The 17,657-nt window shown below is 45.1% G+C and overlaps 1 protein-coding gene across 3 annotated transcripts in view; it reads left to right on the top strand.

The window, feature by feature from the left end:
- The first annotated feature begins 73 nt into the window (after positions 1-73).
- Positions 74-17,657, top strand: part of slc5a6a (solute carrier family 5 member 6a) — a 20,816-nt gene continuing 3,232 nt past the window's right edge. The window contains exons 1-14 of one of the 3 annotated variants that reach the window (XM_028604560.1): positions 74-317; positions 477-540; positions 6,545-6,759; positions 6,880-7,101; positions 8,499-8,564; positions 9,288-9,339; positions 9,431-9,498; positions 11,635-11,789; positions 11,871-12,011; positions 12,151-12,280; positions 12,362-12,450; positions 15,294-15,406; positions 15,516-15,583; positions 15,675-15,761. In XM_028604560.1, coding sequence (XP_028460361.1) covers positions 6,634-6,759; positions 6,880-7,101; positions 8,499-8,564; positions 9,288-9,339; positions 9,431-9,498; positions 11,635-11,789; positions 11,871-12,011; positions 12,151-12,280; positions 12,362-12,450; positions 15,294-15,406; positions 15,516-15,583; positions 15,675-15,761 — 1,317 coding nt within the window. In that variant the 5' untranslated portion in view covers positions 74-317; positions 477-540; positions 6,545-6,633. The other 2 variants (XM_028604559.1, XM_028604558.1) reach the window with 2 other exon arrangements.

The following is a 17,657-nucleotide window of genomic DNA, read 5'->3' as shown; positions in this document are numbered from 1 at the left end:
AACGTGTGGATATTGGGCTCTGGTGGTTCTGATTAGCAGAGGCACCTGTTAGCCTGTTAGCCTGTTAGCCTGTATAGTTGAGCGTGTGGACGGTCTGTATGTTGATGGTGAAGCAGCTGTAGATTAGTTTCCCTTAATGCCGTTCTGGCAGGTTGTACGGAACAGCCAGTCAGAGGTCATGGTTTCAGCCTCCTTCTCCCCCCTGTGCTATTCCACTGGAGTCACTGGGAGGCCAGGGAGACACGTGATCAGCAGCCTCTGCAGCTGCGCGTGCACAGTGCGCACTGAGAGAGACCACGGAGGAGAGCCATGAACCTGTAATACCTTCTTATATACTGTCTATGTGTAATACCTTCTTATATACTGTCTGTGTAATACCTTCTTATATACTGTCTATGTGTAATACCTTCTTATATACTGTCTATGTGTAATACCTTCTTATATACTGTCTGTGTAATACACATTGGGCTTTGGAGGATGCGTCGGGAGCTTGATGAGCATGTTGAGGACCAGTGATGTGAGTGGGCCTCGGTAGAACAGGTAAGAAACACAACCTGTGTTGCTGTCCTGCCATGGTGACTAATTAGCATGACGGTTACAAACTTGCGTCATCATCCTGTATCAGCACGTCACTCCACCCATCGCCACTGTGTAACCTTCAGGCTTCGGGATTATCGGGACGGTTATAACCAAAAGGATGCGGGGAATGTGACGAAGGAGGAGGCCGTCGCTACTAGCACCTAGCGTTAAGGTAGCCCTGTCGAGTAGTCGGAAGCGTTGTAACGAAGGTTTTAAACCACGGAAAGCACGAACCCATTTCTCTGGTGGGTCGACTGCGAATGTCTCATTTACGAGGAACACGTGAAGGCAGCAGCTGATCTAGTGTCACGGAGAGTGGGCGGTGCGTCACCTCGCGAGCAGATGTAATGTTACCGGAGCCTCGGCGCTGCTGTCAGTGAAGGCTGGTCCCCGGTACAGAGACGGTAAGCAGCCCGTCAGCTCCGTTAGCTCCGTTAGCTCTTTGCTCCAGGTAAGGGGGGGTTGGTTGTCTACAGGCTATGTGTGTTATATCACGTTGGTGCACGCGGCAGCAGGAGAGAGTTTGGATTGAGCAACAGGACCACGTGACTACAGTTAATGTTACACGTGTTACATATGCAATATATTGTGTGCTGATATTTATTGAATGCAGATATGAAAGAGCCGGTGGTAGTGTTTGGTAGCTCACCTGTCTCACACAGTCGGCAGCCTAATGGATGGCATGTCGGAGCAGCTCCGTCTGTCTGTCTGTCTGTGTCCACATATTTGAAATATATTGTAAATATCATTTAGTTCACATCGTCATTTAAACCCTCGCTGTGGGTCAGGACACTAGAGAGGCTTCACTGTGAATCGTGTCGGCGCTGTCGCCTGACCTTTAGACACTACGGTAAACCGACATTCCGTAATTACGGTAATCCTACTGTCCCACTGACGGTTCCAGACATAGGGTTCCAGACCACTTCAGATGGGGGGGGGGGGTGTTTAGGTGGAGACAGCAGGTCAACTGTACATGTGATATATAGACATCTGGAAGCTGGGAACATGAAGATTAATCGGAGGTGAAGCTCAGCACTTTGTGTCAAGTGTTTCTAGTCATGAATCTGTAATAAACATTGTGTTTTATATTAAAATGTAGAAAGTTTAGAGTGTATAAGAGCTGAGAACATTATGATGGAAGTATATGATGATCATGCTCACTTACATCTCAAGTTGTTACAGCAGTGATGAGGATGGGTTGATGGCATTTGTTACACAGCCTTGATGCTAAATTTAAGCATTTTTACTGCTCTTGCGCTGTTAAAAATAGCCAAAAACCTTTCCAAAATCCTACATTAATGGTGTGTTCAGACTGAGGAGATTTTGAACGATTCCGGTGGCACAATTACAAAGTCATTGCAAAGACGCAAATTTGTCAGGGCAACGTGAATGAGAAATATTTGAACTTGAGCAGGAACTTTGCGTGAGGCTGTCTTGAAAGATGAGTGTTGAGATGGTCCTGATGTCTTGACGTTGTTGAATCCGAAGAGGAACAGATGATTGTAGCCGTCTGTCTGGAGCTCCTCATTCTTGACCGAGAACTGACAGGAAAAGAGCTTTATTGGGTAAAAGGAAACGGGGAAGTTGGACTACCTGGTAAAGGTAGAGTAGAGTTCTTAGTTGTATTGCCATCAATATTTTCTGTCTGTGTCTATATTCATGCTTCTGTCAGGTCTCCCTTGAAAAAGAGATTCTTGATTTCAGTGTGACTCTTCTGGTTAAATAATGTAATAATGAATGTTCAATCAAATAATGATTAAAACTGATTTATGGTAATATTGGGTTTTATGGGATTTCTACATCAATGAATAGAAGCACTGGATGTCTGAAGCTTATTTCTGGTGGTTGCTTGTCGGTTCATGGAGTAACATAAATAGACTGAAGAGAGAAATTGAAATTGTTTTTTGTACAGTTGAACTTTGAGCAAACGGGTGCTCCGATTAAAGCCCCACTCTATAGTCTTTATTGGTCTGTATTTGTAACCTTCCATAGGGAGGAACATCTCAAGCAATCCTCTCCTGGAGTCTGTCCTGTTGAATACTTTTTCCCATTCATGAATCAATACCTAGTAGTCTATATTTCCAATCTATAATCCAAGGTATTATGCAGTATGGAATCAGTGCATGGTACTGATAGGGATCAGCTCAGTGATTGCAGGTCAACCCCTTGTTTTCTAACTGCGTGTTTCTTAACTGCGTACACTAACACAATGTTGTCTCTGGCCGGTAATATTACATCAGACCCCCTCGCCTTTTATCTGAAGAATATCATACAGACAAAAGATTTCGAGTCCCAGAGGCTCGACTGAACAGGTTAAAGAACTCTTTAGTTCCTCAGTCTGTCAAACTAAACAAAATCAAAGTGTGGGTCGTTTCGAACACTGAATGTAAAAGGGGACCTAATAAATTGATTGCACAGCATCCACTTTTGGTAAATGTGATAAATGGTTTTGTTGTTAGGTTAAATGTTGTAGAGCGTGTACGTCTCGGGGCCAAAGACACATTCCAGGAAACATTCTGATCATAATCTGAAATCAAATGAAATTGATTTCAGGGTGCATGGTCCCATGTGCAGCATTTGAATTAAAGGCAGTTAAGTTGACACTATATTTGGTTGCCACTGAGCCTAACACTGGTACACAAACCCAGTTCCACCTCCCCAGAGGTACGTGTTGTGTGTCAGGAGAAGGCTAAGATGGCTTCCACTTATCTGCTATGAGGAACATCACACCTACTGCAGGCTAATGATTACACTCGAGCTTCAACCAAACAACATTCTCCTTTAGTATTATCTGGTATTGCATTAACGAGGGTCACAAAAGACTAACACATGCCATGTTTTGTCAGTGTTATCAGTCTTCACTGGGACTGCCCGTACATTCTCCTTTTACAACAATGTCTTTCAGAACTGATAACGGCACGTTAGTCAGTGGTGGCAATTTTATATTTCTCTTGTCAGTAGCTCTTTATCTTTGCTGCTTATGAAAACCTCCCTCTTGTCTCCCAGTCTGTGCTGTTGGTAATTATTTCACGGAGCAGGCCAGAGTTCAGCTCAAGGTTTAATGATTGCTCATATTCTTGGCCTTTTGGGTCGCAGAGGTGCAAGCCCATCTGAGGCACATATTCCAGAGATGCTGACTGTAGACCAGCTGTGTCTATATGGAAACACGTGTATTATACTGTATGTGCACGGGGATCAGCCCTCACCTTCTGTGGAGGCACCGCACCATTAGATTCTGATTCAGCAGCTATGATGTGACTATAAAACGATTATCGATGCATCAACATTTTTATTTCTATACGCAATTTCTTTTTTTCTCTCTGTGCCTATTTTTTACTTTAAGCAGAGGGGCAGCAGAGCCTCCGTTGCTGCTGACTGCGTTTTTAAATGACACATTTTTCCGAATTTCTGATTATGGACTTTCCTGCATGGATGGCAGTCCACCATTTCAGATTAAAATAGAGAAGCTCAAAGCTCCGGGATGGCCTTTAATATTGAGATAAAGGGCACGCTACACTGTGTTTGATCAAACTGAGTCTGTAAAACCTTGAATTAAGATGAACAGTTGTTTTCATTCTAAAAAGGCATTTCTGATTTCTGTATCTTCGTGTCAAGGACAGGAAAGACGTGGTAGGATTTCTGGTTGGCCCTTCCCTCCCTGTTAATAATCAGTCGCAGTGCTCACACACTGGGTCTGTGCTGGTTGTCTGATGAGCAGAATGAAAATGTACGCTTTGCTTTGAACTAATTTGATAGGGTTTCTAATTCAGCCGTGTGTCCTGTGCAGCTCTCTCTCTCTCTCTCTCTCTCTCTCTCTTTTCTCTCTCCCCCCATCAAACAGCACGTCTTCTGCTGTTATGTGTGGGGGAGAAAGAACTGTGCTCCCTCTACCTCATGTACACTCATTGTCCCAGTGTTGCCAGGCAACCACAGCCTCCCTGACCCCTCTCCCCCCCCCCACACACACACACACTGATGTGTGTGGTTGGAGAAAAGCCAGGTGACAGATTAGAAGTGATCAATGGTAGAGAAAGGCTTGAACATTTCCTTTAGGCATGGATTGAATGGAATCCTGGGATTGAGGCGTCGTGGTATTGTTGGATGCGAGAGACACATGTTGTGGTGGAAAGGCACAGCTCGAGTGAAGTAGTCCTTGGCCAACTGGTGCAGAAGCAAATAGCTCGCTGTGAGCCATATTTCTTTGTACTGGACCTTCCTGAGTGCTGAGCTTACCGTTAGCTGCTACAGAGAGGGTGCTCTGAAGCCCATTCAGGATCACGCCAGATACATTCCTTCATTTAAATGTCTCTACAGCTATGGGTGGTTACTTCCACACAAGCACTGCCTTTCACCCTGTCATGGGTTAGAGTTAACCTAATTGTAGAATGGAAACAATAGACACTGCAGTCTTGGTAAGTCTATCATTAGTCTCTTAGGTTTGTAAGTGTTGTAAAGGTCAATGAGGTCTGACAGAGAAGGGACATCAGGGAAAATTACATTTCATCAAAAGAAAATTATTTCAGATCGCTGTCAGCTTTGCATGCTGGGATTTTTGGTCCTGTTTTAATGAGAGAGATTAAAAACTTTGAGGAGCCAGTCCAAACCAGTGTGGACAGGAGCTCTCTGCCAGTCACATGATGCAGCCAGTGGAGTCATTAAAGACAGAGATGGAGGTTACATCTGGTTCACTGGGAAGCCACTGCAAGGGTCTGAATCAACGGGCTCTTTCTAATGCATGGTTCCACACTCCTGTAACCCTCAGTTACACACATGCCTGATCAACAAGCACCGCAGCAAATATCTGGTCAAATACTGTAAAGGTGAAGGCTTGACGTTGCAGTCATGGATTGTGAATGGATTGGCTCTAACATTAGTTAAAGATCTAGTGAAACATCCCCGTGGTGGGGGCTCTGGAGTTGAACTGTTGCTCTGGTAGTTGCTTCTGTTCCCAACCAGTCGGACTCAGGTAGATGAGTGATAATAAAGCATAATGATACCAGATTTAATGGGGTCATTCACTCAGCCAGTGCTTGATCAAACCAGCACAGAGAATCTCATAGACAGGCCTGTCGCTACACAAGATCTCTACAGCTTACGATTGGAGTTCAAAGGGCTACGATGTGATTTTAAAACCATTATCCATGCATCTTAATGCATCAATATGTTTGATTTCTATACATAATTTTTTTTTCTTACTGTGTGCTAGTGCTGCTCGATTGTGAAAATAATCATAATCACAATTATTTTGGTCCATATTGAAATCATGATTATTTAACAGGATTACTCATTGGTATTTGGAAAGAAGTTGTATTTATTGAAGCTAAAAAACAGACCACACACACCCATGCCTTTAGCCTCCACTCTGTGCAGTCAGCTGACCTCTGGTCGTCCTGCAGCTGTGAATATGAGAGTTCTTTTTCACACGAGCACAGCCAGGAGCCAAACCAACAGTAAAAGAACACTGTTATGTATCTTTTGTAAAAATATAAGCAGGATTGGGTTTTGTTTGGTTAAAATGATCTGTACAGGTGTTGAATCATTAGTAACAATATTGTGACACATGATTTTTCTCAGGTGTTTCTTGCGGGTGCTGAATTATTTTGCTGAATGTCTCCTCTGCCTCCACAGTGACCGTGATTGGATCAGTCACCATGGGGGCGGGGGGTACACCTTTTATGACTCCATCCTCCTGTAGCTGTTCTTGTTACATTTCATCCTCTCATCTCAGTTATTGAACTGTAAAGTTTAATGACCACACATAACTAGTGTATCACACAGTTCCATTCTGCTGTTGCAATGCTAATAGGTTTATTTATTTCTGGCTCGGTAATAATTCAACCTGTGGTGTGCATCAAAAGTTCTGGTCTAGATAAGAGCGTGTTTTTACAGCTACAGTTTATCACTAAACTGACTCCTTCAAAGAATCCCCAGCTGAATGCTGCTGCCTGGCTGCTTCTTCCTGCAGATCTGTCCCTATGGTTGAAATGCTTTCTTTGACGTCGTGATCAGCCCCAGAGGCTGTGCACTCTCCCGACCCCCCACACCCGCTGCATCATGGGGGAGGTAGTCCAGATGCACTTCACCACGGTGGACTACGTGATCTTCGCCTTGCTTCTGGTGGCCTCGACTGGCATCGGCCTCTTCCACGCCTTCTCCGGGGGGCGCCAGCGCACAACACAGGTACACTTTAGACCCAATAACAGTAACTTGAACTCCACTACAGGGTCAACTTCAGGCTTTCAGGGCTCAACCAGGTAGAGGTTTTAGAGATGTCTGACAGCAGCACTGTGTCTGCTGCAGGAGTTCCTGATGGCTGACCGCTCCATGAGCTGCCTGCCTGTGTCTCTGTCCCTGCTGGCCACCTTCCAGTCGGCCGTGGCCATCCTGGGAGCCCCGTCGGAGGTTTACACCTTTGGGACTCAGTACTGGTTCCTGGGCTGCTCCTACTTCCTGGGCCTGCTCATCCCAGCTCATGTGTTCATCCCAGTCTTCTACAGACTGCGGCTGTCCAGCGCTTATGAGGTACACACACACACACACACACACACACACACACACACACACACACACACACACACACACACACACACACACACACACACACACACACACACACACACACACACAGGCGCACACACTTGACTATGAAGGTAAATATGGTGCAAAATGTGAGAACTTGCAGAACAAAAAAATCTGAACTTGTAAATTGAAATTTCAACCACAGCTCAGTGATTACAACCTCTGGAATCTGTCAGTGCAACTTCACATATGTGCTTTCTCACATCACCAAGTGGCCAATCTGAGCGCCTTTTGCAACACGTCTTGCGATACATTTGGTGCAGAACTAATTAGTACCTGTGGACTACGGCTGTGGAGCTCTGAGCCAACAGAGGGGGGAGAGCAAGGTTTCTATCGCCACATGAGGGACCACTCTGTCCGGCTCATTCAGCGTAGCATGGAACCCTGCTGAAATAGCGAGCTAGCGTTAGCCAACGAACCAGCCAGCCCGCTTCTAAATAAATACCTTTTAATTGTCTAAACACTTTTTAACGGTCAAACTGAAACAGTGGCGGTGAGCTCCAGGTCCTGCAGCTGCAGACGGACCGTCGCCAGAGGGGATCGGCCAGCGGAGCAAAGCACATTGCTTTTGCCAGAAAGCTTCGCTGCCGACCTCGACCTGCAGTCAGAGCTCCAGCGGGACACGGAGAGCCCCACACCCAATAGCAGCACACCACTAACTTATGTGGTTGTGATGGAAAATGAAAGTAAATGTTGCATTACAAGTTTGTAGCTGTCATTGTGTGACTTCATATTCAGAACACAGGTGTGTGAACATTTTCTACGAGTGCAAATTTCAATTTACAAGTTCAGATTTTTTTTATAAGCTCTCATGTTTTTTTTTTTTTTTTGTATGACTTCAAATTCAGATCACGTGTGTGAATATTTTTTACAAGTTCAAATTTTATTTTTACAAGTGCAAAATCATACAACTTCAGATTTTTTGTTCTGCAAGTTCTCACATCGTTTTCACATTTTGCACCATTTTTACCTTCATACCTCACACACACACACACACACACACACACACACACACCCAACTACTGTATGGGGTAGAATAGACTAACACACAACATGCGCACAGAGTTTGACATGCCTGTATCTATCTTCCTTCTCATTTGTACTTTGTAAAGTATGATCTCAGATTTAAAATGGTTATCAGTCCTCTTATGGAGTTAACTTTGAACAGACACAAATGTTGTGAGAGAACAGCCCTGCACTGATGTCCTGTGAACACACAATGACTTGTAACTGATAATGTGGCTCTAACTGGCAGCTCAGATCCACAGCCGGACAACATATCACAGCATGACTGAGATGATATTTGAATCTGCTTTTTGTTCATTCTCCCTCCTCGACAGTATCTGGAGCTGCGCTTCAACAAGACGGTTCGCATATGTGGGACTGTGACCTTCATCTTTCAGATGGTATCTTTGTTTACGTCATTCTTTCTTTGTACATTAGTTTCTGGTCAGGAATCAGGGATGTTATTGGTGCTACTGTTGATAAAAGGACCACCGCCCTGGGCATAATGTCGCCTAAACGGATACTTAGTAAAGACATTAATCATTTGACACAAAAGTAAATGTAAAGTCTTTTTTTTGCAAGTTTTCATTTAGTTGTCATAAAGTTTCCTATATTTTCTCCAATAAAAGCATCAGCATTGTTCCTTAATGTCATGATGACATGACAGGAATAATATGAACAGTTATTCCCAAAGCAAATCGATACAATTGCAATCAATTGTAAACTCCCCAAAATGAACCGAGAACAGATGAGGAAAAGTGATTGCCTCTTCATCAGCAACTGATGAGTCCTCGTTAAACCAGGTTTCCAATCCAATCCATTTTATTTATATAGCACATTTAAAAAACAAAGGTTTACAAAGTGCTGAACAAGGGATAACGCATATAAACACATAAATCAACATATGATCACATAGTTCTCATGCTGGGTTAAAAGCCAGGGAATACAAGTGAGTTTTAAAAGATTCAATTTTGAAAATCTCTAAATGTAAGCAGACATGATCTGATCTGATGTGTGTGTGTGTGTGTGTGTGTGTGTGTGTGTGTGTGTGTGTGTGTGTGTGTGTGTGTGTGTGTGTGTGTGTGTGTGTGTGTGTGTGTGTGTGTGTGTGTGTGTGTGTATAGGTGATTTATATGGGGGTGGTCCTGTATGCCCCAGCCTTGGCTCTTAACGCAGGTAAGAGTAGCACATGTTGGTGTTGAACGCAGCACAAGTTGTAGTTGTGTAATGGAGAAGGCAGTGTGCTAACACCCTCTCTCCTTTGCAGTGACTGGCTTTGACCTGTGGGGGGCGGTGCTGGCCATGGGGCTGGTGTGCACGGTCTACACTGCTCTGGTGAGTTCCTCAGCCCAGCCAATCACTGACACAATATGTGCTGTTCTGCAACAGAAGCTGAAGAATGACATAATGAAGATCAATCTTTGTATACCAGAACTAATACAGTACAGGCCAAAGGTTTGGACACACCTTCTCATTCAATGAGTTTCCTTTATTTTCATGACTATTTACATTGTAGATTCTCACTGAAGGCATCAAAACTATGAATTAACACATTTGGAATTATGTACTTAACAAAAAAGTGTGAACTAACTGAAAACATCTTAATAAATGTCATATATTTTAGATTCCTCAAAGTAGCCACCCTTTGCTCTGATTACTGCTTTGCACACTCTTGGCATTCTCTTGATAAGCTTCAAGAGGTAGTCACCTGAAATGGTTTTCCAACAGTCTTGAAGGAGTTCCCAGAGATGTTTAGCACTTGTTGGCCCTTTTGCCTTCACTCTGCGGTCCAGCTTACCCCAAACCATCTTGATTGGGTTCAGGTCCGGTGACTGTGGAGGCCAGGTCATCTGGCGCAGCACTCCATCACTCTCCTTCTTGGTCAAATAGCCCTTACACAGCCTGGAGGTGTGTTTGGGGTCATTGTCCTTTTGAAAAATAAATGATGGTCCAACTAAACGCAAACCGGATGGGATGGCATGTCGCTGCAGGATGCTGTGGTAGCCATGCTGGTTCAGTATGCCTTCACTTTTGAATAAATCCCCCACAGTGTCCCCAGCAAAGCACCCCCACACCATCACACCTCCTCCTCCATGCTTCACCAGCATGTAGAATCCATCCGTTCACCTTTTCTGTGTTGCACAAAGACACGGCGGTTGGAACCAAAGATCTCAAATTTGGACTCCTCAGACCAAAGCACAGATTTCCACTGGTCTAATGTCCATTCCTTGTGTTTCTTGGCCCAAACTAATCTCTTCTGCTTGTGGCCTCTCCTTAGCAGTGGTTTCCTAGCAGCTACTTGACCATGAAGTCTCCTCTTAACAGTTGTTCTCTAATCTGAGCTGCTGTTAACTTGCAATTTCTGAGGCTGGTGACTCAGATGAACTTATCCTCAGCAGCAGAGGTGACTCTTGGTCTTCCTTTCCTGGGGCGGTCCTCATGTGAGCCAGTTTCGTTGTAGCACTTGATGGTTTTTGCGACTGCACTTGGGGACACATTCAAAGTTTTTGCAATTTTCGGGACTGACTGACCTTCATTTGTTGATGTAATGATGGCCACTCGTTTCTCTTTACTTAGCTGATTGGTTCTTGCCATAATATGAATTCTAACAGTTGTCCAATAGGGCTGTCAGCTGTGTATCAACCTGACTTCTGCACAACACAACTGACGGTCCCAACCCCATTAATAAGGGAAAACATTCCACTAATTAACCCTGACAAGGCACACCTGTAAAGTGAAAACCATTTCAGCTGACTACCTCATTGGGAGAACACCAACGGTTTGCAGCGCTATCAAAAAAGCAAAGGGTGGCTACTTTGAGGAATCTAAAATATAAGACATGTTTTCAGTTATTTTACACTTTTTTGTTACATAATTCCATATGTGTTCATTCATAGTTTTGATGCCTTCAGTGAGAATCTACAATGTAAATAGTCATGAAAATAAAGAAAACGCATTGAATGAGAAGGTGTTTCCAAACTTTTGGCCTGTACTGTATATCTGTCATACTGAACAATAAAATATATATAAAATATATTTTTTTATTTTATACTTTTTATTGATCTCTAGGGGAGAAATTACAATGTTTTCACTTTCACAGTTGTTAGAACACACTACACACAGGCCTAAATACACACGCTCAGGTCCTATACATGCACAAATGGTGAGGGAGTGGGCTGCAACTGCTGGACAGGCGCTCCGAGCCTTTTGGGGAGTTCCGGGCCTTTTGCAAGAGCACATTGGCAGTAGCTAGGAGGTGAACTGGCAGCTCTCCAGCTACCAGTCCACACTCAGTACTTCGGTCCATATGTAAAAGATGAAGAAAGTTTCCAACAACTGGTGATTGTGTCTGATTGGTCCATTTCTCTGAGCTCTGATGTCTGTATGTAGTCTACAGTAATCAGGAGCGCAGATGTCAGTGTGTCGAGCCTCTGAGTTTTTAATGTTGATCATCCACTGCTCCTGTTCCAGGGCGGTCTGAAGGCGGTGATCTGGACCGATGTTTTCCAGACAGTGGTAATGTTTGCGGGCCAGCTGGCGGTCATCGTGGTGGGGGCCAGTCAGGCGGGGGGCATGGCAGAGGTGTGGAGGAAAGCAGTCAACGGCAGCCGCATCTCGGGACTGGAGTGAGTAGTTATTACCTGTCCCTGTTGTAGTGCACACCAGTCGGGCAGACGCTCACCCTGTTCGCCCTCTGTGCCCGTCAGCCTGGACCCCGACCCTCTGCAGCGCCACACCTTCTGGACACTGGGGGTGGGGGGAGTCTTCCTGATGCTGGCTCTGTACGGGGTCAACCAGGCCCAGGTCCAGAGATACCTGAGCTCTCGCACGGAGAGAGAGGCTGTCATGTGAGTGCCAGCACTGCTGTTTTCAGACAACCCATATGAATTTATTATATTGTTACCTTCCTTCTACAGACAGCATTTCATGTGTACCTTCTTTATGATGTCGGCCGTCTTGTCTCCGTCTCCTCTCATGTCCTTGCAGGTCGTGCTACGTAGTTTTCCCGTGCCAGCAGATTGTGCTGTGTTTAGGCTGTCTAATGGGGCTGGTCATGTTCGCTCGCTACGGAGAGAACAGCCCTCTGGACAAGGGCTACGTCAAAACCAATGACCAGGTGCACACTCATTCACCAACATGTAGTGGCTGTACACTGTGGGCTGTGGGGGGCATGCTAATGTTGAGCTGCTCTGTGCAGATGGTGCTGTACTTTGTGATGGACGTGTTCCAGGACCTACCTGGGCTGGCTGGGCTGTTTGTGGCCTGTCTGTTCAGCGGAGCTCTCAGGTAAAGGTCCACCATCAGGCAGCAGCTGATTCACAACTCGTCCTCCAAGGTGTTGAACTTCTACCCTTAACACGCTCATAAAGTTCTTTTTAGTATGATTGTTTTTACCGCAGTTAACAGCACTGGGCGAACTCACAATTAAGTTCACCATGTAGCTTAGCTGTATGGGTAGTTAATTAATCTAATGCTAACTAAGCCATCTAGCACATCCCGGTCCATCTGCCTCACTCCCCACCCCAGGGACACAGCCACAGCTATAGGGCAGTTGGAACAAATACCAAAATTTTAATATAATTCGAATAGTAAAAAAATCAATACTATTCGAATGCTGAAATTACTATTCCAATTATTCCAATGTGACTTTTTTTTATAAATATGTTGTGTAGTAGAAGTAGAAGTTTTGGGTATCTGTACTTTACTGGAGTAATTATTTTACAGCAGACTTTTTACTTCTACTCCTTACATTTTAAAAATAGCCCCGTTACTCCTATTTCAGTTCGGCTTGTTTTCATTCCAGCTTGTCAAAAAAACACAGACAAAAAAAAAAATCCAGATAAATCGCGCCATCCGGAAAGAGTGAATCTGATTGTTGTTGGATGAGAAATATAAACCTATACCATTCCGACACCTTATTGGTTTGTACACGATCCATCGCACCTGCACAGACCCGGTGCTAATACGGCACCGGTGCCTTAACGACCGTTATCTACTGGACCGAATAGCAACTCAGATATCGGTGCCTTATTTAGGAGCCACTTAAATGTCAGCGCTTCTCTCTGATGCTCTGAAAACAGACGTTAGAGGGAACTGAAACATCGCCGCACGGGACGCTAATTAACACTACACTTAGCAGCAGGTAATGTTAGCCTACCGTTAGCTAGCAGCTGGAGTAAACACGGTTAAAATGCTAGCTAAACAATGTAAAAGTGTGACTGTTTTTTTCTTCTTTCTTTTTTTAACCTTTATTTATTCAGGGAAGGTTCACTGAGAGGCAGCCTCTCTTTTGCAGGAACGCCCTGATCACATTCACACAGTTCCACCCATTCACACCTGGAAGATGCCCAGTACATCCACAGCCTGACCTGCTGGCCGCTGAGCAGCTCCACTGGAGCGGTTGGGGTTAAGGGCCTTGCTCAAGGGCACCTCAGTGGTGGTGATGAGGGAGGGACAAGCGCTGCTCTTTCACTTTCCCCACCCAGATTTGATCCTGTCGGTGTGGGGATTGAACCGAACCGACAACCTCCCGGTCACAAGCTCGCTTCTTTAACCTTTAGGCTGCCCTGTATTTCACTGGAGAGGATTGTAACACCAGACTGTAGCTGCCGTTGTCTGAAAAACACAGACTCAGCCTGAAATAAGTTATTGTTATTACATTTTTAATAAATCATTTAATTTTGACCTTGTGCTTTTTTTTAATCAACTTTTTATTGTTTTATATTTTTGAACAGACAAATACAATTGAACAAGGTGCTTCCTTTTTTTGTGGAGGGGGGGTAGTGCAATATTAGGCCCCTGTGGGGCGGGTTAAGCTTTTGTCCTTAATGGCATTTTTTCCCCCTTACATTACTTTTATACTTTAAGTAGTTTTGAAACCAGTACTTTTACACTTTTACTTGAGTAAAAAGCTTGAGTTGATACTTCAACTTCTACAGAAGTCTTTTCAAACCCTAGTATCTATACTTCTACTTGAGTAATGAATGTGAATACTTTTGACACCTCTGCGTCCTATGAACAATAGCAATTAGCACGAGTGATAAACACAACAAGGCATTGTGAGGTCTAAGCTAAAGTTACGTACCGTACGTTAGTACAACATTACGGAGCTAACATTACGTACCGAGTTAACGTTAGTACAAGTGGGAGTGACAGGCTGCGGCTGGAAATCGTAACGAAGGATGGGAAATAGTTTTAACATGACTTTAAAATCGACATCCACCGAGACAAAGTGCTTATGTTAACATTAGTTAGCTCGTGCTTGTTTTCTAACTGTGTTGCGAGGTATAGTAACGTTAGCTTAGCTGGGAGCTTCATGGAGCCAGCTAAAGTTAATGTTAGCTGCCCTACGGCTGTCAGAGTTAGCTTTGACTTCATATATTACCTTCTAACAGCTGTATTCTCAGTAACATGACAATCAAGAAACACGTTGCTCATAAATCATAAAATAGTAGTGACCGCACCATTTGGCTTGGTTATTAATGCAGTTAGCATTGTTTGTTACTTACCTAGTTTAAGACCAATGGTTTCGGCTGTGCTTTCTAACATTGTGCTAACCGAGCAGCCGCATCACTACACTTGTTAGATCATGTTTCATTCCAGAGTTCTCTGTTGATTTGGGTTTGTCGCTGTGTGCTCGTGAATGAATGTAAACAAAGTTGCGTGCAGGTCACCTCAAGGCCAGGCTGATGTTAGAAGTCCCTCTAGTGGACAGAACATGTAACAACAACCACATGCTGATATTGGCATTGACAATGCATAAGCCTGAGTAGTGTAGTACATATTATTTAACAGGCTGCAGTTGAGCATTAAATATTCAAATATTATTTGAATATAAAAAAAAGAATCCAATGGAATTTGAATGGTATTATAGAGGAAGATTGACAGCTCTGCACAGCTAGTCCCAACCCGAACCCAGCCTGCACTAACTCCAGCACCGGGTGCTGGGGAACTCGCCATATCAGGCGCTAGCACCCACGTCTGGCTGAAATCGAGCCACCACAGCAGCCAACCAGACGTCTCCGGTCCGTCTCGGACCTGCTGTAGGGAAATATATCCTGAAGGCCTGTGCCATATCATGTATCACAGAATCCCAGTTATTCATTCAATCCCATTTTCTCTCCCTCCAGCACCATCTCATCAGCCTTTAACTCCCTAGCAACAGTAACCATGGAGGACCTGATCAAACCTCAGTTTCCAAACATGACTGAAGCTAAAGCGACGCTGCTGTCCAAGGGACTGGGTAAGAAAAACATAATGGAACAATATGGAATGTGTGGTGTACATTTATTGTTTCTTTAGCCAAGCAGTGCAGCCACTGATTGTGTCTGTGTCGTGTGCTCGGCCCACAGCGCTGGTCTACGGCCTGGTGTGTCTGGCTATGGCCTACCTGGCCTCTATAATGGGCTCTGTGCTGCAGGTAACACCCTGCTGACATCAACTACAGTTAGTGACACATTATAAAACATGTTGGTCTTTAAATGACTCTGTCTTGCCCCGTGTGTCCTCAGGCAGCCTTTAGCATCTTTGGGATGGTGGGGGGTCCTCTGCTGGGCCTCTTCTGTCTGGGAATGTTCTTTCCCTGGGCAAACCCCACAGTGAGTCCTTTAACTTCAGACTTTATTGTGTCCAGGGGTGCAACGGATCACAAAACTCACGGTTCGGATCGGATCACGGATACATTTTCGGATAATCAAAAAGGGGGGGCAGTATTTTTTTTAAACTCTTTCCATTTATACTTAAAGAGCTGTCATAAAACCCACAGCGCCTTCAAGCCTGGGAGCAGAGTTCTGTTTCGCGGGGAAAACAAAGGACTTACACCCTGGAAATGCGTGTTACTTGGGAATGTTTTAAAGTGCTCATATTATGCTTTTTGGCTTTTTCCTTTTCCTTTATTGTGTTATATATCTTTTTCTGCATGTTATAGGTTTAAAAAGTGAAAAAGCCCAAAGGGACTTACCATCTCCAACAGAAAACCCAGTTCACCAACTGCTCCAAACAGCTCTATTGTAGTCCAGCCTTTACTTCAGAGACAAACGTGGTCACTTTGGAACACACGTTATAATGCTCTCCTAGCTGCTAGCGTGGCACGCCCTCATACTCTGCTTCTGACTGGCTAGTAGTCCTTACCTAGGTACTGTCAGGGCACGCCCTCATACTCTGCTTCTGACTGGCTAGTAGTCCTTACCTAGGTACTGTCAGGGCACGCCCTCATACTCTGCTTCTGACTGGCTAGTAGTCCTTACCTAGGTACTGTCAGGGCACGCCCTCATACTCTGCTTCTGACTGGCTAGTAGTCCTTACCTAGGTACTGTCAGGGCACGCCCTCATACTCTGCTTCTGACTGGCTAGTAGTCCTTACCTAGGTACTGTCAGGGCACGCCCTCATACTCTGCTTCTGACTGGCTAGTAGTCCTTACCTAGGTACTGTCAGGGCATGCCCTCATACTCTGCTTCTGACTGGCTAGTAGTCCTTACCTAGGTACTGTCAGGGCATGCCCTCATACTCTGCTTCTGACTGGCTAGTAGTCCTTACCTAGGTACTGTCAGGGCACGTCCTCATACTCTGCTTCTGACTGGCTAGTAGTCGTTACCTAGGTACTGTCAGGGCACGCCCTCATACTCTGCTTCTGACTGGCTAGTAGTCCTTACCTAGGTACTGTCAGGGCACGCCCTCATACTCTGCTTCTGACTGGCTAGTAGTCCTTACCTAGGTACTGTCAGGGCACGCCCTCATACTCTGCTTCTGACTGGCTAGTAGTCCTTACCTAGGTACTGTCAGGGCACGCCCTCATACTCTGCTTCTGACTGGCTAGTAGTCCTTACCTAGGTACTGTCAGGGCACGCCCTAATACTCTGCTTCTGACTGGCTAGTAGTCCTTACCTAGGTACTGTCAGGGCACGCCCTCATACTCTGCTTCTGACTGGCTAGTAGTCCTTACCTAGGTACTGTCAGGGCACGCCCTCATACTCTGCTTCTGACTGGCTAGTAGTCCTTACCTAGGTACTGTCAGGGCACGCCCTCATACTCTGCTTCTGACTGGCTAGTAGTCCTTACCTAGGTACTGTCAGGGCACGCCCTCATACTCTGCTTCTGACTGGCTAGTAGTCCTTACCTAGGTACTGTCAGGGCACGCCCTCATACTCTGCTTCTGACTGGCTAGTAGTCCTTACCTAGGTACTGTCAGGGCACGCCCCTCATACTCTGCTTCTGACTGGCTAGTAGTCCTTACCTAGGTACTGTCAGGGCACGCCCTCATACTCTGCTTCTGACTGGCTAGTAGTCCTTACCTAGGTACTGTCAGGGCACGCCCTAATACTCTGCTTCTGACTGGCTAGTAGTCCTTACCTAGGTACTGTCAGGGCACGTCCTCATACTCTGCTTCTGACTGGCTAGTAGTCGTTACCTAGGTACTGTCAGGGCACGCCCTCATACTCTGCTTCTGACTGGCTAGTAGTCCTTACCTAGGTACTGTCAGGGCACGCCCTCATAC

This window comes from Perca flavescens, chromosome 18 (assembly GCF_004354835.1).
Source record: "Perca flavescens isolate YP-PL-M2 chromosome 18, PFLA_1.0, whole genome shotgun sequence".
NCBI classification, from domain to species: Eukaryota; Metazoa; Chordata; class Actinopteri; order Perciformes; family Percidae; genus Perca; species Perca flavescens.
This window is presented reverse-complemented; position numbering and strand designations above follow the sequence as displayed.